This window comes from Neofelis nebulosa, chromosome 4, assembly GCF_028018385.1.
Source record: "Neofelis nebulosa isolate mNeoNeb1 chromosome 4, mNeoNeb1.pri, whole genome shotgun sequence".
In the NCBI taxonomy this organism is placed as follows: domain Eukaryota; kingdom Metazoa; phylum Chordata; class Mammalia; order Carnivora; family Felidae; genus Neofelis; species Neofelis nebulosa.
The window spans coordinates 104,864,804-104,887,420 of NC_080785.1; the positions used below are offsets into that span (position 1 = coordinate 104,864,804).

Genomic DNA, 22,617 nt, shown 5'->3' on the forward strand with positions numbered 1-22,617 from the left:
TGAAGCGACTCACTCAGGGCCTCACTGTGAGAATGGGGCGGAGATTCAGATTTGAATCTAGGAATTCTGATTCCGGAGTTGGTTCCACAGAGACCGCAGGATGAAGCCTCATTTAATAAAGACTGACTTTGGAGACCTGCTATTCTTGTGCTTAAAACAAATCATGTAATTCGTTCTATTTCAATTATGGAAAAGAGTCCAAATGTCCCCTCAACTGACAAATGGACAAAGAAGATATATGTATACAATGGAATACTACTTGGCAATGAGAAAGAATGAAATCCTGCCATTGGCAGCAACGTGGATGGAACTGGAAGGTATTAATGCTAAGTGAAATAAGTCAGTCAGAGAAAGACAGATAATATATGTTTTCACTCATATGTGGAACTTGAGCAACTTAACAGAAGACCATGGGGGAAGTGGAAAAAACAGTTACAGAGAGGGAGGGAGGCAAACCATAAGAGACTCTTAAATACAGAGAACGAACTGAGGGTTGATGGGGGTGGAGGGGCGAGGGAGAGGGGAAAATGGGTGATGGGCATTGAGGAGGGCACCTGTTGGGATGAGCACTGTGTGTCGTATGGAAGTGATGAATCAGGGGAATCTACTCCCCAAGCCAAGAGCACACTGTATACACTGTATGTTCTCCAACTTGACAATAAATTATACTTAAAAAAAAAAAAAAAAAAGATCCACTTTAATCTTTCTAATGGCCACATGGTATTCCAGATTTGATTACTCCTCAGTTGGTGATCGTGGAGTTTGTGTCACATTTCCCTACTTCAAAGGGTACTGTATGGAACAGTTGAATAAATCCCTCTCCCTGCTGCCCCCACTGTGTATGTGTGTGGGTGTCTTTTTGTCTCTGTCTCTCATCTATTTCTGTGTAAACACACAACCCACACATTTTACATATGTATGCATGCATGTACGTATGTATTTGTAGTGTTCCACCATGAGGCACACTTTATTTTTTCCAAATTCAAAAACAGACGAAATTAGGCTATCAATGGGGAAACAATGGGGATAATTACCTCTTTATTAATTAGTTTTGATAGAATAAGTTTTAATCCTCGAAGACTTGTTTTAACTTAACGTTGGACTATATTACTGTGGTCCAGTATATATATATTATAGGTCCGTATAGTTATTACCATAGAGTTAATGAGATCCCATTTTATCAAGCCAATTACAGGGGGTGAAGATTTAATTTCACTTAGTTTTCCTTCTGTTAGAGCATCTCTACTCAATATGAGATATTTTAAGGCAGTGAGTACCACGACTATGGCAAATTTAGGCAAAGCTACAACTTAAGTGAGCCATACTTATTTTTCTCTATTTTATATTTATGATTCTAATATTACAGAGGGTAACATGTTTAAGTTTAGTTGGTTCTCCAGGTATAACCATAATTTGAGCCCTCTTATTAAGTCTATAGAGTTTGGCCATTTGGCACATTTTAACAAATGTTAACATAAATTTATATTAAACAGGCACAAAAGCCATCAGAGCCCTTTTAAAATCTTTTTATATGTAAAGTTCTTTAGTATATACATTTGGTATATATATATATTTTAATTTTTTTATTAAAATTTTTTTTAATGTTTATTTACTTCTGAGAGAGAGAGAGAAAGACGGAATGTGAGTGGGGGAGTGGCAGAGAGAGAGGGAGACACAGAATCAGAAGCAGGCTCCAGGCTCCGAGCTGTCAGCACAGAGCCCGATGTGGGGCTCGAACCCACGAACTGTGAGATCATGACCTGAGGTGAAGTCAGACGCTTAAGCAAGTGAGCCACCCGGGTGCCTCCCACTTTACCCATTTCTTGACCCTTCACTACCTGCCTGTGGCAACCACCAGTCTGTTTTCTGTATCTGTGAGCTTCTCTTTTTTAGGTTACACATAGAAAAGAAATCATACAGTATTTGTCTCTCTCTGTCTGACTTACTTCACTTAGCTTATAAAGCCCTCAAAGTCCATCCGTGTTGCCACGCACATGCACACGCGGCCCACAGTTTCTTTAGCCATTCAATCAGCAGGGGACACAGTTGGCTACTGTCAATAGTGCTGCAGTGAATATGGGGGTGCATATGTCCTTTTGAGTTAGTGCTTTTTTGTGGTTTTGGGGGGGGGGATAAATATCCAGAAGTAGAATTGCTGGACCATATGGTTGTTCAGTTTTAGTTTTTTGAGGAACCTCCGTACTGTTTTCCGTAGTGGCTGCACCAGTTTACCACCAAACAGTATGCAAGGGTTCTCTTTTTCCCACATCCTTTCCAGTACTCATTACTTTTTTTGTTTTTGTTTTTGTTTGTTTGTTTGGGTTTTTTTTGGCTGGTAACAGTCATTCTAACAGGTGCATTTCCCTGATAATGATGTTGAGCACTTTTTCATGTACCTGCTGACCATCTGTATTTCTTTGGAAAAATGTCTATTTAGATCTTTTGCCTATTTTAAATTGGATTGTTTGTGTTTTTGCTGTTAGTTTGTATAAGGTCTTTATAGATTTTGGATAGTAACTGTTTATCTGATACATGATTTACAGAAGTTTTCTTCTACTCAGTAGGATGCCTTTTTTATTTTGTGGATTATTTTCTTTGCTTTGCAGAAGCTCTCTAGTATAATATAGTTACACTTGTTTATTTTTGCTTTTGTTGCTTTTACTCTTGGTGTCAGGTTAGAAAACTTGCGAAGGTACTTATCACCTATATTCTTTTCTAGGAGTTTTATGGTTTCAGGTTTTACCTTCAGTTCTTTAATCTGTTTCAAGTTAATTCTTGTGTGTAGTATAAGATAGTGATCCAGCTTCATTCTTTTCTATGTGCATGTCCAGTTTCCAGCACCATTTTTTGAAGAGACCAACCTTCCGTCATTGTATGTTGTTGGCTCTTTTGTTGTAAAATTAATTGACTGCCTATGTGGATTTATTTCTGGACTCTCTGTTCTGTTGGTCTGTATCTCTGTACCATACTTTTTACATTACTGTAGCTTCGTAACAGAGTTTGAAATCAGGGAGCATGATGCTTCCAGCTTTGTTCTTCTTTCTTGAGATTGCTTTGGCTATATGGGGTCTTAGGATTGTTTGTTCTATTTCTGTAAGAAGCATCATTGTAATTCTGATAGGGATTTTATTGAATCACATTGATTTGGGTAGTGTGAACATTTTAGCAGTATTGATTATTATAATCCCATGTACATGGAATATATTTTAATTTTTTGTCTTCTTCAGTTTCTTAATGTCTTATAATTTGGAGTAGAGCTAAAGTATTTGAGTTTCTTGAGGTCTGGTTTATCAAACTTGGTTATTAAGCATCGTCCTATTTTTTCCTAAAGCCTGACAATGTCACTTTTAATGTTAATGCATTTTCAGTTGTTTTTTGTGTGAGGTGTGAGGTTTAATTTTTTTATAGGTGGATATCCACTTGCACCAGCTTCGTTTCTTGCAAAGACTGTTCTTCCTTTGATGGATTGTTTTTGTACCTTTGTCAAAAACCAGTTGAGAATATTTGTGAGAGTATTTCTGGGTTCTCTAATTTCTTCCATTAATTAATAGGTCTGTCCCTCTGCCAGTACCACATTAATTAATTAATTACTATAACTGTATAGAAACATTCAATACAAGGTAAAGTAATTCTAATTCTCCTACTATTCATTTTTATGAAGATTGTTTTTGTGTTTTTTTGGGCCTGCCCCTTTCCATATAAATTTTAGAATAATCTTGAATGTGTCTACAAAGTGTCCTGCTGGAATTTCTATGGGAATTACTCTATAGATAAATTTGGGGGGAAATTGGCACCTCTACTATAGTGAGTGTTTCAATCCATGAACATGGTTTATCTCCATTTACTTAAGTCGTTCTTCATTTCTTACATCTATTATTTTTCTATTTTTATTTCTTTCATGTATGTGTTCAGTATGTACCTAAGTATATTATTTTGTTTTTTGGAGCAATTTTAAGTGGTATTAGGTTTTAAATTTTGGATTCCACATGCTTATTGTTGATATATAGCAAATGAATTATTACTTGTGTCTTAATCTTATAACCTGCCATTTTAACATAAGGTTAGTTAATAGTTCTAGAATCTTTTTATTTTGTAGATTCTCTGTGAGACAGTCATGTCATAAGCATAGAGGGCAGTTTTGTTTTATTTATTTATTTTTCAATTTGTATGCCTTATTTTTCTTATTGTGGTGCCTAGGACTTCTAATAATTTGCTGAATAAGAGTGGTGAAAGCAGACATCTTTGCCTTGATTGTAAATGTGATGTTAGCTGTAGTTCTTATGTAGGTTCCCTTGATTAGGTTGAGGAAGTTTCCTTCCATTCCAAGTTTGTTGATTATGTGCATGTGTGTGTGTGTGTGAGAGGGTGTTGGATTTTGTCAAGTGCTTTTTGTCTGCATTAACTGATAATTATGTGGTTTTTGTTTTGTGTGTTATTGATATAATATATTACATTAATTGGTTTCCAAATGTTAAACCAACCTTGCATTTCTGGAATAGATAAATCCCACTTGGTCACGATGTATAATTCTTTCACTATGCTGTAGGATTCAGTTTTCTAGTGTTTTGTTAAAAGTTTTTGGCATCTGTGCTCATAAGACATTGGTCCATAGTTTTCTTGTGGTATCTCTTTTGTGTGGTTTTGCTATCAGGGTAATACTAGACTCATAGTATGAGTTGGGAAGTTTTTCTTCCTCTTTTGATTTTGGAAGAGTTAATTTAAAATTGTTGACATTTCTTAAAATATTTTCTAGAATTCTTGAGTGAAGACATCTGGACTATGGTTTTTCTTCACTCTGTATACATATACATATGTATGTATGTATGTACGTATGTATGTGTATATATACCGGTTATTAATTCTCTTTGTTTATTGTAGCTGTGTTTAGATCTTCTGTGTTTTTATTGAGTCATTTTTAATAGTTTGTGTCTTTCTAGGATTTTTCTATTTTATCTAAGCTAATTATTGGCATACAGTTGTTCATAGTGTCCCTTTGTAGTAATTTTTTATTTTGTAAGGTCAGAGTAATTTTGCAGTAATGCTGTTTCTTTCATTTCTGGTTTTGAGAATTTGAATCTTCTCTATTTTTCTTGATTACTTTAGCTAAAGGTTTATCAATTTTGTTCATTTCTTCAAAAAACTATGTTTGTTTCATTGCTTCTATTGTTTTTCTTTTCACTATACCATTTATCTCTGCTCTAAATTTTATTATTTTAATAATAATAATTTTCTTCCTTCTGTTTGCTTTAGGTTTAGTTTTCTCATTTTTTTCCAGTGCCATAAGGTTAAAGGTTAGATTACTGATTTGAGATCTTTCTTTTGTGATAAAAGCACATTATATGTATGCGCGCGCGCACACACACACACTGCTAAGTACTGCTTTAATTGCATCCCATAGATTTTGTCTTTATTTTAATTTATATGACGATATTTTCTAACTGCTCTTTTGATTTCCTTATTTGACATATTGGTTATTTAGGATGCTATTGTTTAATTTCTGTGTCTCTGTAAGTGTCTCAAATTTCTCTCTTACTCTAATTTTATTCCATTTTAGAGAAAATACTTGTATTTCAATCCTTTTAAGTTTATTGAGATTTGTAGTGCAGTATCTGCAACATCTTTGTGTATTTGAGTGTGTGCCATGAGCACTCCAGAAGAATGTGTATTCTGCTGTTTGGGGTGGAGATCTGTAGATACTTGTTAGGTCTGTTTGTTCATGACACTACCCAGGACTTCTATTTCTTTGTTGATCTTCTGCCTAGTTGTTGTATCTATTATTGTAAGTGGGTGTTGAAATCCCCAACTAATAATTGTTGTCTGTTTCTTTTTTTATTTGTCAGTTTTTGTTTTGTTTTGGTACATTGTTCTTAGCTGTGTCTGTGTTTATAATTGTTCTGTCTTACTGAAGGATTGTCCCTTCTTATAAAATGTTCCTTTTTGTTTGTTTGTTTCTTCTAAAGTCTCTCTAACCTGATAATTGTATAGCCACTTCTGCTTTCTTGTGTTTGCTGTATGCATAGTATATCATCTTTCACGTTACTACTTTCTATCGGTTTGTATTTTTTTTAATATAAAGTGTGTCTCATGTAGCCACCAGATAGTTGATACTGCTTTTTCAATCCAGTTTCACAGTCTGTGAAGAGACTAGACAGTATCATTTTTGACTGGATAGTGTCATTCCTTTACATTTAATGTCATTTTTATATCATTAGATATACTCTGCTGTTTTATTTTTTGCTTCATGTGCGTTCCTGTATTTCGCATGAATTCTTTGCAATTAAAAGAATAATTCCTAATGTAGCATTTTAAGTAGCGATTTTTCACTTTGTATTTGAGTTTTATTTCCTTACTGGTTGTTCTGAGGATTACCACATACATCTTAACCTACCTTACAGAGTCAGCTTGACATTTATACTAAATTCCACTGAGATGTAGAAAAGTTACTCTTACATATACATATTCCTTTTCTCTGCTTTTTGTGGTATAAATATTATGTGTGTTATATTTGTAAATGTTACACAACTATCAATAGATAGCTCTTATTTTGCATAGTGTTATGTGTTTCTGAAAAGCCAGAAACAGAAAGGAGAGCCAGTGTGTGTTTGTAGGTTTATAGCTTACTAGCCTTTTTGTCGCTCATTTTTTATTCTCTTCATTTGTTCCCATGTATTCAAGTTACCACCTGTAGTCGTTTCCTTGGCCCAGTGTAGGGGACCAGTGGACCATCATACACAAATCCTTTACACAGTTGCTTTTTCTATCAGTAAAAGGAAAAAAAGAAGAAATATGCACTTATTCTGTCTTTGTAATGACATAATTACCTTTACCTAAACACTTTGTTTTTGGTGTGGATTCCGATTACTGACTATGGTCATATTCTTTCACTCTAATCTGAAGAACTGCTTTTAGCCGATTCCTTCTTCTGCCAGATCACAATCTACTCTTGAGCCCCTGAGTCCATTTTTCCTTTCAGTGCTTTCATTTTTCAACTGCAGAATGTGCACTTCGTTCATTTTTACTTTACAAATATTAGCTTTTTGAAATTCTCATTATACCTTCCTTCTTTAATCATAATTTCCTTTCATTATTTTAACACATCCATAACGGATGCTTTGAAATCTTTATCTTTTAAATCCCACATCTGATCATTCTCGCAAGTGGTTACTGTTTCCTACTTTTTTCCAGGACATGAGTCATTCTTTCCTGTTTCCTTGCTTGACTCAAATTTTTTTCAGAACCTGGACTTTTTAGATAGCCTGGAACCTGCCGCCCTCCCCAGGCTTGTAATTATTTGATGTTTGTTTAGCAAGTGCCTAGATCATTTCCGTGAAGTTCGCAAGTGTCTAGATCACTTCCATGAAGTTTGCTCCTCACTCACCATAATGTGAAGCCCCCCACCCCCAGCCCCTAGTTTGTTTTAGGAATGGCAGCAGTTGTTTTTTAGCAATGCCCTGGGCATAAATTCCTCTGAAGGCTGATCCAGTGAAGTATGCCTTCCTTTGAGGGGATATTCCCCTGGTCAGTGTTTGAGACTCTCTCTGACCCCAGGATTGCTGCTTGCAGCATAGACTTCCGGAGTTGCTGTTTGACAGACTAGGCAGCCTGCGTGCAGTTCACCTGTCCCCCCCAGGGAGTCTATAAGTCACCTCCCCATCGTCTTTCCCCAGACCTCCTGGGTTTTTGAGACTGCCCCGAGGTTCCAGCTTCCTGGCACTTTATCTCCAGTGATGCCTGTTCCTTCCAGAAGAGATTCTGAGCTCTCTGCTCTCCCGCCTGCTCCTGCCCCCTGGCACATCCTCCCACCTGACCTGCAGTCTGGAGCTGGGGTGAGGACACGAGTGCCCCCCTGCTCTAGGAGCTTGGCGGCCGGGGAGGGGTAGCAGCAGCATCCCTGGGACCCCTGGGTTTGCCGCTCCAGCTGTGGACCCCTCACCGTGAACTGGGCCAGGGCAGTCAAGGGCAGCGAGGGCCCCCGGGGGGCATTGTCAGCATTGCCACAGCCAGTGTTGAGCGTCCGTGGCATGAAGTGCTGGCCAGTGGAAGAAGGGAGTCGTCCCCTCCCAGCTGTCTCAGCCATACTCACCTGCACCTTCCCACCGGGAGCAGGTAGTTCCGCTTGGCAGGAGAAGTGCCGACCCCCCCCCCCCGCCCCTCCTGGGGGGCTGCTGTCTGGGGACTGGGGAAGAGGACGCCCCACATTCTCATCTGCCCAGTCTGGAGTGCTTTCCATCTCACTGGGCCGAGAGGGGAGGGAGGTGGAAGGTCTGGGTTCACCACCCCAGACTCCCTGTTCTTACTGACTGTTAGGAGATTTTTTTGAATAAATATTTTTTCACTTTTCTCTTTGTCCTAATGTCCCCCAAAACTCAGTTCCCCTCTTGGTGGGTGTTGAGCCTAAAGGCACAACTGAGCCAAGAATAGGAAAAGGAAGGGTTTTACTAGCAACAAGTAAGGAGAACATTGGGGATCTTTCCCAAAGCAGAGTCTCCCCAAATTGGGGTAAGTCACCAGGGCCAGCAGCTTCCTCAGTTCTCTGGCTTTGGTGGGTCAAGAATCTGAGCACTCGGAGGGCTTTAGATCCCGCAAAGGTACCTGAAGCGTGTGCGGCGGGTCAGGCTTCACTTTTGAGTCTGCACTGGGAGTTTTAAATATGGGTTTGTTTTTGTTTGTGTACAGATTTTTTGTTTGTCTTCCTACCGGCAGTATTTCCATTATCAGAATAGTAGATAATAGTTTATGAATATCTTCTGGCTTTGTTTAGTACAAGAACATGTTTAGTTTGCCCTAGTTTGTGCACACTTTTTCCTCCCCAACCGGCGCCTCAGCCACCAGCCTGTGGATTGGTCTAGGATTGTGTTGGCAGGCAAATGGCATTTCACCTCTTTGGTGGTGCCTCATCTCCCCTACTGCCACCCAAAAGTGTGTTTAAGTCGCTTGGCATTCCCCTCCAATAGTTTGCAAGTCCACAAAATAAGTGGCTTTGGACTCCGTCTCTTAGCTGTTTTTCAGCTTTGACGTTTTACGTCGATTCTTTTAAAAGCTGGTGATGGATGGGGCGCCTGGGTGGCTCAGTCGGTTAAGCGTCCGACTTCAGCTCAGGTCACGATCTCGCGGTCCGCGAGTTCGAGCCCCGCGTCGGGCTCTGGGCTGATGGCTCAGAGCCTGGAGCCTGCTTCCGATTCTGTGTCTCCCTCTCTCTCTGCCCCTCCCCCGTTCATGCTGTGTCTCTCTCTGTCTCAAAAATAAATAAACGTTAAAAAAAAATTAAAAAAAAAAAAAAGCTGGTGATGGAATAAAATGCAGTGAACTGCTGTCCGCTCATAATTAATTGAGATATTTGTCAGAACTAACTAGCACCGGGAGTTTTATCACCGATTTATTGTCACTGATATTGGTGCGGTTTTGGAGTGATGGTGGTTCGGAGCTGTTGGCCAAGAAGAATTCTGGAGATGTCTTTGGTGCAAAAAGGTGATTTTATTAAAGCACGGGGACAGGACCCAGGGGCAAAAAGAGCTGCACTGGGTTTATGAGGATTGACTGGTCCTATACAGGCCTCCAGAAGGACTTCGATGTGCTAAAGAGGGCTCATAATGTCCCTGAGGCCTTGCTGTTGTCAGGCTAAGGCTGTTTTCCCTCCAGGAAGGCATTAACATTAAGACAGTTGGGAGTTTATTGGAGGAATGTTTTACTCTGCCTGTCTCAAATATTTGTCAATGGGCTATACTATTGACAAATATGTGTAACATTTGAGAAACATTAAATATTGTCAATGGGTTATAAAGAAATTTAATTGGGGGCACCTGGGTGGGTCAGTCAGTTGGGCGTCCGACTTCGGCTCAGGTCATGATCTCACGGCCCGTGCGTTCGAGCCCCGCATCAGACTCTATCCTGTCAGTTCGGAGCCTGGAGCCTACTTCAGATTCTGTGTCTCGCTCTCTCTCTGCCCTTCCCCCACTCATGCTCTGTCTTTATCAAAAAAAGGAATAAACGTAAAAAAAAATAAAATAAAAAGAAATTTAATTTTATTTACCGTTTCCCTCTTGTCTTTGTTTCCTACATCACTGTGGAGAGGGGGGTGATGTTGGGGCTCCAGGAAACTAAGTCTATGGGTTTCTGGAGATTAGGCTATTGATAGGATTGCCTTTTTCTTGTCATTGACTAAGTATTTGTAAACTGGTGGAGACTCATGTCCTGCGTGACTGTGATCGCTTATCAGTTAAATTGTTTTTTCCCTTTCATTTGTTCTTGGGCGGTCAGGAGTGCCCCAGGAATGTCACGCAGAGCCCACCTTACTGGGGGTGGGGGGTGTTTGCCGGGTGTCAGCTCGCCTGATGTTCCCTCAGCAATCATTAGACTGTCTCCTGGCCTGTTAGTTCCTACACTCTTTCCTAGGCCAGCAGGGCCTAAAATAACTTTTCACACGTCTCGGAAACTGTCGTTCTTTTTCTGGGAACCCCTCTCTCTTTCTGCTTGCATTAGGACCATTTTCAGAGATTATAAATGGTTGTTTTTTAAAAATAATTTACGTTATTTTTCATTGGGATGTGGGCTTCTGTTTCTCCAGCTGTCATGTCCTGCTACTATAATTGTTTTAATAATATTTTTAATAGTCATTACTTTATTAGATGTACCATTTGTTATTTAGTAGTAGTTTGTTTTCAAATGTTTGACGGATTTTATTTATTTAAAAAAAATTTTTTTAATGTTTATTTTTGAGACAGAGACAGAACATGAGCAGGTGAGGGGCAGAGAGAGAGAGAGAGAGAGAGAGAGAGAGAGAGAGAGACACACAGAATCCAAAAGCAGGTTCCAGGCTCCGAGCTGTGTTTGATGGATTTTAATTGTTGATTTGCATTTTGATTTCTTTGTGTCAGAGCATGTGGTTACATAATATATGTAATTATTATGGATTTCTTATCATCTTTATTTTTTTGTGTCATTTCAGTTATATATTGAAATGGGCAGGAATAACGTTCCCCATTTCAGATATTGTAATGGCACTCGATAAAACTGGTAGATTTATGAGAAACATACTATTTGTTGCTTATAGCTGGTAATTATATGACTATAGTTTATTCTAAGATGAATATTAAGAGAACTTTCATTCCTAAGTTTGAGGAAGAATAATATATTGGTTAAGGGCGTGGAGTCTGGGGCAGGTTTCTCGGTTAGAATCTTAGTTTTGACACCATAGGCATGGGAGTGTGACATAACCCCCGTATCCCTCAGTTTCCTCAGGATGGATATAAAAATACTATGAACTTATTCCAAGTAATGATTTCTCTTGAGTAGTTGCAATGCATTTGAATTGCTTAAATAACCGCTTTTGTGTTATTCTGTTTAATTTTTTACAGCTTATCGTGAACCTCATTATTATTACCAGTTCACGGCTCGATATCATGCAGCTCCTTGCAATAGTATTTATAATATTTCTTTTGAGAAGAAACTTCTTCAGATTTTAAGCAAGTTGGTTCTTGACCTTTCATGTGAGGTTTCTTTACTGAAGTCTGAATGCCATCATGTTAAAATGCAAAGAGCTGGTTTGCAGAATGAATTGTTCTTTACATTTTCAGGTAAGTAAACACAGTCCTTTACAGAAAACGAATAGCAAATTTTAAAGACATGTGAATTACCAACAGCATTTTTAGAATGTAAATGTTATAGATTTGAATACTTTTCATGTTCTCTACTCTGGCTTAGTTCTCATAGGCCCCCAAATAAAATTCTACTGATTTACATGCTCAGTGACAATTTTGCACTCTCAAATAACTAAACCTTGCTATGGTAACTTATTAGAGAATGGAGTTAGTATAAGGAAATGCCTATCTTGATATTTGACTACAGGATTTAATTTGCAAAAAGCATCTAAGTGCAATAAGAAGAGTTAATATAGATCAGAGGGACCGTTCTAACAGCTTACAGTGCTTTTCCTAATAACACAGAGTGGAGGCCCAGTATTTTCTGGAAATTTCAATGAATTTTGAGGAATTGATTTTAGACTTATATAAAGGGCTTGTTGATGAATGAGCACTTTGGAATAACTGTCGGTGTATTTTACTGGGTCCCATGGCAATTGACTCCGTCCCCTTTCCATCTCAAATGATCTTGCTTGCCGTACTCCTTTCTTTCTTCTTTACTCTGTCCTTGGTTCCTCTCTTGCTGGTGTTTGTATTCACCTCTCTCTCTCTCTCTCTCTCTTTCTTTTTTTTTTTTTTTTGGACATCTAGGATTAAATTTTTAGACACACCTGAGAGGTGTGAAGCTTTACAGGAAAAGAAGAAGTTCAGCCCCATTTTCACTGTCTTTTTTTATCTTCCTTACTGCTTTTCTCCTTCTCCAGAAAAATTGTGAAAGTTATTCTGCAGCTGCTGAGACAAAGTATCACAGTTAGACTGGTTCTTCAGCTCTTCAAGGACCCACTGTTAGCATTCATGAGTCATGAGGTCTTTTACCCAGTGTATTTAATATGTGCTGTTATTAGGCATTTAATAGTCCTTAGAAAACCTTGGAAGTATAGTTGAACCCATAAGAGAAAAATGATGGTAATGGAAACAAGGCACGGTGGGCTTGAGACGCATTTCTCTAATGACTAATGATGCCGAGCACCTTTTCATGTGCTTACTAGCCATTTGTGTGTATTCTTTTTTGGAGAAAAGTATATTCAAGTCCTTCGTCCAGTATTTCTTTTTCCAGCTTTACTGAAATAAATTGATACGTAACATTATGTAAGTTGAAGAAGTAAGGAATAAGGATTTGATACACATATATATTACAACATGATTACCACAGTAAAGTGAACACATCATCTCACATAGTTACAGTTTATTTTATCTTATTATTTTATCGTGGTGAGAACTTTTACAGTCTGCTCTTATAGCAACTTTCAAATATACCTTATTGTTAACCGTATTCACCATGCTCTATATTATATCCATATGCTTATTCATCTTCTAACTAGAAGTTTGTATCCTTGGTCTAACTTCATTCATTTCCCTCAGGCCCTACCCTCTAACCCAGCATCCACCAGTCAGTTCTCTGTTCCTATGAGTGGTTTTTGTAGATTCCACATGTAAATGAGATGAAAGTATTTGTCATTCTCTGTTTGACTTAATTTCACTCAGCACAATGCCCTCAAGGTCCATCCACTTTGTTGCAGATGGTAGAATTTGCTTTTTCTTCACAGATAAATGCTGTTCCATTGTGTCTGTATGGATACATCCTTACACACAATCGTTTCCTCTACTGTGAAGAAGTTTTCTAGTTTGATATAGGTCCATGTTTTGGTTTGGTTTCATTGCTTGTGCTTCGGCTGTCATATTCATAAAGTCATTGGCATGTTCACTAAAGAGCTTTTTTGTATGTTTTCTTCTGGGAATTTTATGGTTTAGGTCTTACATTTAAATCTTCAGTTCAAATTAATGGTTGAGATTGGCGTGAGATCAGAGTCCAGTTTAATTCTCTGGCATGTGACTGTTTGGTTTTCCCAGTACAATTTATTGTAGCGACTACCTATTCTCCATTGAGTATTCTTGGCTCCTTTGACCTTATATGCATGAGTTTATTTCTTGGGCTCTCAACTCGGTTCCATAGATATGTGTTTTATGTCCATACCATACTCTTTTGATTACCGTACCTTTGTAATATACATTGAAATTAGAAGTGTATTGCCTCCAGTTTTTTTCTTTCCCCGAAGTACATTGGTTATTCAAGATTCTTTGTGGTCCCATAAGAATTTGAGTGTTTATATTTCTGTAAAAGATGCTGGTGGAATCTTGATAAAGATTGTATTGAATCCATAGATTGCTTTGGGTTGTATGGACATTTTAACAATGTTGATTCTTAACCTTATGAACCTGGGATATCTTTCTACTTATTTGTGAGTCTTCAGTTTCCTTATCAATATCTTACTGCCTTCAGTGTACAGATCTTTTTACCTTATTGTTTAAATTTATTCCTAATTATATTGTTGTTTTTGATATTATTATGAGTGGCATTGTTTTCTTTATTTCTTTTAAAGTAACTTGTTACTGTATAGAAATGCAATTTATGTTTGTATGTTGATTTTGTGTTCTGCAGCATTACTGAATTCATTTATTAGGTCTAACAATTTTTTTGGTGGAGTCTCTTGCATTTTCTGTAAGTATGATTGCATCATCTGCAGGCACAGACGTTTTTACTCATTCCGTTTTGATTCAGATGCCTTTTCTTTCTCTTGCCTGATTGCTCGGGCCAGGACTTCTAATGCTGTTACTATAGGAATGGTGAGAATAGGCCTCCTTGTCTTGTTCTTGATCTTAGAGAAAAATCTTTCAACTTTTTACCATTGAGTATGATGTTAGCTGTAGGCTTTTAATATGTTGGAGTACTTTCCTTCTGACCTGATTTGTTGGGAGTTTTAATTGTGAATGACTATTGAATTTTGCCAAACACTTTTGCATCTACTGGGATACTCATGGGATTTTTTTATTCTATTCATGTGATGCATCATACTTGTTGGTTTGCATACGTTGAACCATCCTTGCATCCCAGAGATGACTCCTACTTGATCATGGGGTACGAAGCTTTTAATGTGCTATTGAAGTTGGCTTGCTGGTGTTTTGTTGAGAATCTTTCCTTCTGTATTCATCAGGGGTATTTGTCTGTAGTTTTTTTTCTTGTAGTGTCTGTATCTAGCTTTGGTATCAGGGATAACAGTGGCCATGTAAAATGAGCTTGGGAATGTTACCTTTTCTTCAGTTTTTTAAAAGAGTTTGAGAAGGATTGACATTGAGGTTTTAAAAATATTGGGCAGAATTTGCCAGTGAAGCTATCTGGTCCTGGTATTTTTCTGTTTGGGGAGGTCTTGGTGACAGATTCAATTCTCTACTTGTTGATCTGTTCAGATTTTCTGTTTTGTCATGATTCAGCCCTGTTAGGCTATATGTTTTTAAGAATGGATCCATTTATTTTAGGTTGTCTAGTTCTTGGTATATAGTTATTCATAGCCACCTTTAATGATCCTTTGTATTTCTTTGGTATCAGTTGTAATGTCTCCAGATTCATTTATAATTTTATTTATTTGGGACTTTTTTTTTTTTTTTTTTTTTTTTTTTTTTTTTTTTTTTTTTTGCTTGTCTAGCTAAAGGTTATCCATTTTGTTATTTTTTCAAAGAACCGGGGGCACCTGGGTGGCTCAGTCAGTTAAGCATCATCTGACTTCAGCCCAGGTCATGATCTCACCATTCGTGAGTTTGAGCCCTGCGTCGGACTCTATGCTGACAGCTCAGCATGGAGCCTGGAGCCTCCTTCAGATTCTCTGCTTCCTTCTCTCTCTGCCCTTCCCCTGCTAATGCTTTCTCTCTCTCTCTCTCTCTCTCAAAAGGAAATAAACATAAAAAAAAATAATTCAGAGAACCAGCTCTTCTTTTTGTTAATAATTTGTGTTATTTTTCCTGTTCCCTATTCCATTTATTTCTGCTTTAATTTCTTTTGAGTTTTTATTTAATTCCAGTTAGTTAACACATAGTGTTATATTAGTTTCAGGTGTACAGCCTAGTAATTCAACTTCCATGTATCACCTGGTGCTCATCATGACAAGTGCACTCTTTAATCCCCATCACCTATTTAGCCCATCCCCCCATCCACCTCCCCTCTGGATTGGAAGAACAAATATTGTTAAAATGTCTATACTACCCAAAGCAGTCTACACTTTTAATGCAGTCCCTATCAAAATACCAACAGCATTTTTCGTAGAACTAGAAGAAACAATCCTTAAATTTGTATGGACCACAAAAGACCCTAAACAGCCAAAGCAATCTTGAAAAAGAAAGGCAAAGCTGGAGGCATCGTAATTCCAGACTTCAAGTTACATTACAAAACTGTAGTGATCAAAACAGTGTGGTACTGACACAAAAATAGATACATAGATCACTAGAACAGAGTAGAAAATCTGGAAATAAGCCTGATGGCTATATGGTCAATCAGTCTTTGACATAACAGGAAAGAATATCCAGTGGGAAAAAGACCATCTCTTCAACAATGGTGTTGGGAAAACTGGACAGCTACATGCAAAAGAATGAAACTGGACCACTTTCTTACGCTGTACACAAAAATAAATTCAAAATGTATTAAATACTTAAAAGTGAGACCTTAAACCATAAAAATCCTAAAAGAGAACACAGGCAGTAACTTTATTGACATTGGCTATAGTAACTTCTTTCAAAATATGTCTCCTGAGGCAAGGGAAACGAAGGCAAAAATGAACTATTGGGACTACATAAAAATAAAAAGCCTCTGCACAGTGAAGGAAACAATCAACAAAAACTAAAAGGCAACCTACAGAATGGGAGACGATATTTGCCAATGATACATCTGATAAGTGGTCAGTATCCAAAATATGTAGAGAACTTGTAAAACTCAATGCCCAAAACCAAATAATTCAATCAAAAAAATGGTCAGAAGGCATGAATAGACATTTCTCCAAAGAAGATACCTGCTTTAATTTTTCTTTTTGTCTTTCTTCTAATGTGAAGACAAGTTTTTTATTTTTATTTTTTCTTGTTCCTTGAAGTGTCATGTTAGGTTGTTTGTTGGAGATCTTTTTTGTTGATGTATACTCCTTTGTTTTCTTTCAAGAATTTGAAATTTTATCTTCTAAATGTAGAAGATTCATTTTGAGTAAATATTTTTTATATACTGTGAAATATGGACCCAGTCTTCACTTAAGTGTGGATGTTCAGTTGTCCCAGCGCCATTCTTTGAAGAGCCTGTGGTCTTCCCCATTGCACTGTTATGGCACCTTTGTTGAGAGTCAGCCAGCCACCGATATATGGGTTTATTTCTAGACTCTTCTACTTCATCGTTCTGTATGCCTGTCCTTAGACCAATACCACACTGTTTTTGTTGTGTTTTGTTTTTAATGTTTATTTTTGAGAGAAAGAGTGCGAGCAGGGTAGGGGCAGAGAAGAGGACAGAGGATCCAAAGTGGGCTGTGCACTGACAGCAGCGAGCCTGATGCAGTGCTTGAACTCACGAACTGTGAGATCGTGACCTGAGCCAAAGCTCAACTGACTGAGCCACCCAGGCGCCCCGCTACACTGTTTTGATCATAAGCTTTTGATAGTACTTTGTAGTGAGATTTGAACCTTGGAAACGAGAGTCCTCCAATTTTGTTCTTCTTTTCAACATTGGTTTGCCTAGTTGAAGTTGGTTGCAGTTCCATGGGTTTTAGCATCTGTCTTTCCATTTTTGCCAGAAAAGGCCATTAGGGTTTTGGTAGGGAATGCCCTGAACCCACCAATAGCTTTAAATAGTATTAACACCTTAACAGTATTAAGTCTTCCAATCTGCGAATACAGGATATCTTTCCATTTATTTAGGACTTTGTCTTAGACCGTTGAGCTGCTGTAACAAAATACCGCGGACTGGGTAGCTTATAAACAATGGAAATGAGGGGTGCTTGGGTGGTTCAGTCGGTTAAGCGTCTGACTTCGGCTCAGGTCATGATCTCGTGGTCTGTGAGTTCGAGCTCTGCGTCGGGCTCTGTGCTGATAGCTCAGAGCCTGGAGCCTGGTTTGGATTCTTTGTGTGTGTGTCTCTCTCTCTCTCTGCCCCTCCCCTGCTCATGCTCTTTCTCTCTCTCTCTCTCAAAAATAAATAAACATTTAAAAAAATAAAGTGGAAATTTATTTCTCACATTTTTGGAAGCTGGAATTCTGAGATCAGGGTGCCATCATGTTCAGGAAGGATGCTTTTCAGGTGTGCAGACTTCTCATTATATTCTTACATAGCAGGAGAAGCCAGGGATCTCTCTGGAGGGACTTTTGCAAGAGTACTTGTAACCCCATGGCTAAAAGCACTACTCTCGTGACCTAAGAACCTCCCAAAGACCCCCACCTCCTAATATCATCACATTGGGCATTTGGATTTCAAGGTACGAATTTGGGGGGTGGATACACATATTGAGGCCATAGCAGATTTCTTTAATTTCTCTCCGCAATGTTTTGTACTTTCCAGTGTATTAAGTATTGCACCTCTTGATGGATTTATCACTATGTACTTATTCTTTTTGATGCTGTTGTGAGTGCATTTTGTAATTTATTTTGACATTGTTCATTGCTAGTATGTAGAAATTCACTAATTTTTGTGTGTTTTCTTGCATCTTGGTTGAGTTAATTTGTTAGCTCTGTGTTTTTTTGTGTCTGTGCTTGGAATTTTTAGCTTTTTCCATATAGAAGATAATGTTACCTGAGGATAACAATAGCTTTGCTTCTTGGTTTTCAACTTGTATAATTTTTATCTCTTTTTCTTGCCAAATTGATTTTGCTAGCCTGTCCAGTATACTGTTTATTAGAAGTGGCACAAGTAAACATCCTTGAATTGCTTGTAATCCTAGAGGGAAAGCTTACATCTCACACTATTGAATATAATATTGGCTATGGGCTTTTCATAAAAGTTCTTCATCAGGTTGAAGCAGTTCATTTCAATTCCGAGTTTGAGTGTGTTCATCATGAAACTGTCAGATTTTGTCAGATGTTTCTTCTTTATCAAATGAGATTATCCTTTTTTTTTTTTTTTTACCCCTTCTATGAATGCATGTGTTATAATTTTTGATTTTCATATGGTGCACTGTCTTTGCATTCCTGGGAAGTATCCCACTTAGTTAGGGTTTAAATTCCTTTCGTATGCTACTGGAATTTGTTCATTACTATATTATGGAGAATGTTTGCATTCATAAATTGGCCCAGAGTTTTCTTGTGATGTCCTTTTCTGGCTTTGGTGTCAGGGTAATGTTGGCTTCATGAAATTAGGTAGGAAGTGTCCCTTTTCTATTCTTCCAGAAGAGATTGAGAGTTTCTCTAATTACTCTTGATAGAATATACCACTGAAGCCATTGAATCCTGGGTTTTTCTTTATTGGGAGTTTGTTAATTACTTATTTGATCTTTTCTTGTTGTTGTTATATGCTTATTCATATTTTATGTTTCTTTGTGACTCAGTTTAGGTGGTTTATATTTTCATCTCTTTCATCTAGGGTATCATATTTTTGCATATAGTTATACATAATATTCTCTTATAATTCTTTTTATTTATGAAAGGTAGATAGGTAGTAATTCCCGTCTTTAATTTCTTTTTTTCTTTTTTTTTGTAATTTTTTTTTAACGTTTATTTATTTTTGAGACAGGGAGAGACAGAGCATGGACGGTGGAGGGTCAGAGAAAAAGGGACACACAGAATCTGAAACAGGCTCCAGGCTCTGAGCTGTCAGCACAGAGCCCGATGCGGGGCTCAAATTCACGGACCGCGAGATCATGACCTGAGCCGGAGTCGGACGCTTAACCGACTGAGCCACCCAGGCGCCCCATAATTTTTTTTCTTTGGTTAGGTGGTGATCAATATTGTAGATCTTTTTAAGGAACCAACTTTTTTTGTTTTCCTTGATTTTATTGTTTTTTTCTATTCTCTATTTTGTTTATACCTGTTCTATTTTGTATTGTTTCCTTCTTTCTGCTGTTTTTGATTACAGATTTTCTATACGGATTTTCTGATTTTAATTTTCTTGATTTCTGGTTTTTGGTTTTGTTTGTTTTTGGTTTTGTTTTTGCTTTTCTAATTCCCCTGAATTTTATTATTGATTCCAGTTACTCAGTGTTTTTAAATTTTTTTCTAATTTGCATTTTTTTAAGTTTTTATTTAAATTCCAGTTAGTTAACATATGATGTGTATAGTATTAGTTTCAGATGTACAATATAGTGATTCAGCACTTCCATGCAACACCTGGTGTTCATCACAAGTACACATTCTGAATTTTATATTTCTGTTCTTCTTATTGAATTTGTCCTTTTTTGGTTTCCTTAAGATAAAAACTTTAATTATTTAATTTAAATTGTTCTTCTCTTCTAGTATTTGAGTTCAGTACTATAAATTTCTCTCTAAGCCCTGCTTTTACTGTATCCTACAAATTTTGATAAGTTGTATATTTACTTTCATTTGGTCCAGAATATTTGAAAATTGATCGGGACTTATTTTATTCATGTGGTATATATTGGTCTGTTGTTTAAGGTACAAGAATCTTCCAGCTCTCTTTCTATCATGTATTTCTCGTTTAATTCCGTTGCAGCCTGAGAGCATGTATTGTATCGTTCCTCTTTCAAAACATTTTTCAAAACGTGTCCAGTGGTCTGGAGTGTTGTCTGTCGTGGTGAAAGGTGCATGTGCTCCAGAAGAATTTGTATTCTCCTGCTGGATGAGGCATCCTATAATTGTCAGTTGGATGCATTTGATTGATGTTGCTCTTCAGGTCCACTGTGTTGTTACTGATATTTTACCTTCTGGATTTGTCACAGATTGATCAGAGTTGTTGAAGTGCCCATCTCTATTAGCAGAGTGTTCCACTGTCCTTGTGGTTTTATTAGTTTTGGCCTCCCATTTCTACATACTATGTTATTAGACTTGTACTCGTTAAGGATTGTCTGTCTTCTTGGAAAAATGACACCTTTATCATATATAATAACCTTAATTGTGATAACTTTTCTTTTCCTGATGTTTTATCTACAATGAAAATTAATATTACTGTTCCAGCTTTCTTTTGATTTGAGTTTGTGTGTATATCTTCCCCTACCCCTTTAATCTTCATCTACCAGTGTCTTTGTGTTTAAAGTGGGTTTCTTGAAGATGAGATATAATTAGGTGGGTTTTTTTTGAAAATTCATTCTGACAGTCTTTTTAATTGGTATATTTAAACCGTTGACTCAAAATCAGTATCGATGGGGTTGAATTGAGATCCGCCACATTAGTTACTGTTTTGTGTTTGCTACCCCTTGTCTTTTGTTTCTTTTTTTGTCTTTACTTTTTCTGTGTTCTCTGCTTTTAATTGAGCATACGTATGATTCGGTTTTTTTATAACAGAATTCCCAGATTTGTTCTCCCTTCCCCTTACAACAACACTACTGTGTACTTAATTGTCCCTAAGCTTTAATCCACTGTACGATGTTCACATTATTTGGAACAAGCTATTTATTGTCCGTTTAATGTTAATATTACTTTCACTTTTTACTTCTCTAATGATACTTATTTAGATACAAGTTTTGGACATATGTTGTTTTCCTTCTCTGCGAAGAACTTCTTTTCACATTTCTTGCCAGGCAGCATTTCTGGTGACAGATTTTCTCAAGTTTTGTTTATCTGAGAAAGTCTTTTTTTCTTCTTCAGTTTTGAAGGATAATTGCACTGGATTCAGCCTTTTAGTTTGGTGGCAGTTTTTCTTTCAATACTTAGATTTACTCACTCTACTCTCTTCTTGCTTGCATGGTTCCTGAAGAGAAGGTTGGCTTAATACTTTTGAAAATAGTTTCTATTTTTTATTGTGGTCCAATACACATGACATAAAATTTGCCCTCACTATTTCAAATACACAGATAAGTGGTATTAAATACATTCATGGTTTTGTGTCATTGTCATCATCATCCATCTCCAAAACCCTTTTCATTGTAGAAAACTGATTCTTTATCCTCATTAAATAAAGTGCCTATTCTCTTCGCAGCCCCAGGCATCCATCATTCTACTTTCTATTGCTGTGATTTTAATGATCTCATATAAGTGGAATCGTACAGTCATTTTCTTTTTGTTACTGGCTTATTTCACTTACTGTAATGTCCCCACGGTTGATTCATGTTGTTACATATGTCAGAATGTCCCTCCTTTTTAAGGCTGAGTACTATTTCATGTACACACACACACACACACACACACACACACATATTTTGCTTATCCATTCATCCACTGAAGGCCCTTAGCTTGCTTTCAAGCTTAGCTGTTGTGAATAATGCTGCTTATGAGTGTACGCGTATCTCTTTGAGACCCCGCCTTCAGTTGTTTGGAGTGATACTTATAAGTAGATTTGCTGGATTGTTGTAAGTGTATACTTATAAATATAGTAATTCTGTATTGATTTCTTTAAGGAACTGCTTTAGTTTTCCACAGTGGCTACAACATTTACCATTCTCAATAACAGTGTGTAGGGGTTCTCATTCACCATATCTTCACCAGCACTAGTTCTTTTTTTTTTTTTTTAATGCTTATTTATTTATGTTTGAGAGAGAGAAAGAGAGAGCACAGAGAGAGGGAGACAGAATCCGAAGCAGGCTCCAGGCTGTGGGTTGTCAACCCAGAGCCCGACACAGGGCTTGAACCCACGAACTGTGAGATCATGACCTGAGTCGACGTCAGACACTCACCTGACTGAGCCACCCAGGTGCCCCATTTTTTTTATTTTCATAATAACCATTCTAATGGGTACGAGGCAGCATCTCATTATAGTTTTGGTTTGCATTTACTTAATAATTAATGATTCTTGAATACCTTTTCATGAGTTTATTGGCCGTTTGTACATTTTCTAGAAAGAAATGTCTGTTCGATTCCATTGTCCATTTTTGAACCAGGTTGGTATCTTTTTATTCAGTTTTATGATTTTTCTGTGTATTCTGTATATTAATCTATTATCAGATCTCAAATGCAAGTAGTTTCTCCCATTCTGTACATTGCTCTTAACTCTATTAATGTTGTCTTTTGATGTACAATTTTTCAACTTTTCATGAAGTTTGTCTAGTTTATTTTATTTCCCATACCTTTGGTGCCATAT

General features: G+C 37.3%; 1 protein-coding gene across 3 annotated transcripts in view; it reads left to right on the forward strand.

The window, feature by feature from the left end:
* ZPBP (zona pellucida binding protein) overlaps positions 1-22,617 on the forward strand; it is a 116,138-nt gene that overhangs the window by 21,888 nt on the left and 71,633 nt on the right. For all 3 annotated transcript variants that reach the window (XR_009260626.1, XM_058725583.1, XM_058725582.1), the window contains one exon: positions 11,355-11,573. Coding sequence is in view for 2 of the 3 variants with exons in the window: in XM_058725583.1 (XP_058581566.1) it covers positions 11,355-11,573 (219 nt within the window). In the remaining variant the exon portion in view is untranslated. The remainder of the gene's footprint in view (positions 1-11,354; positions 11,574-22,617) is intronic.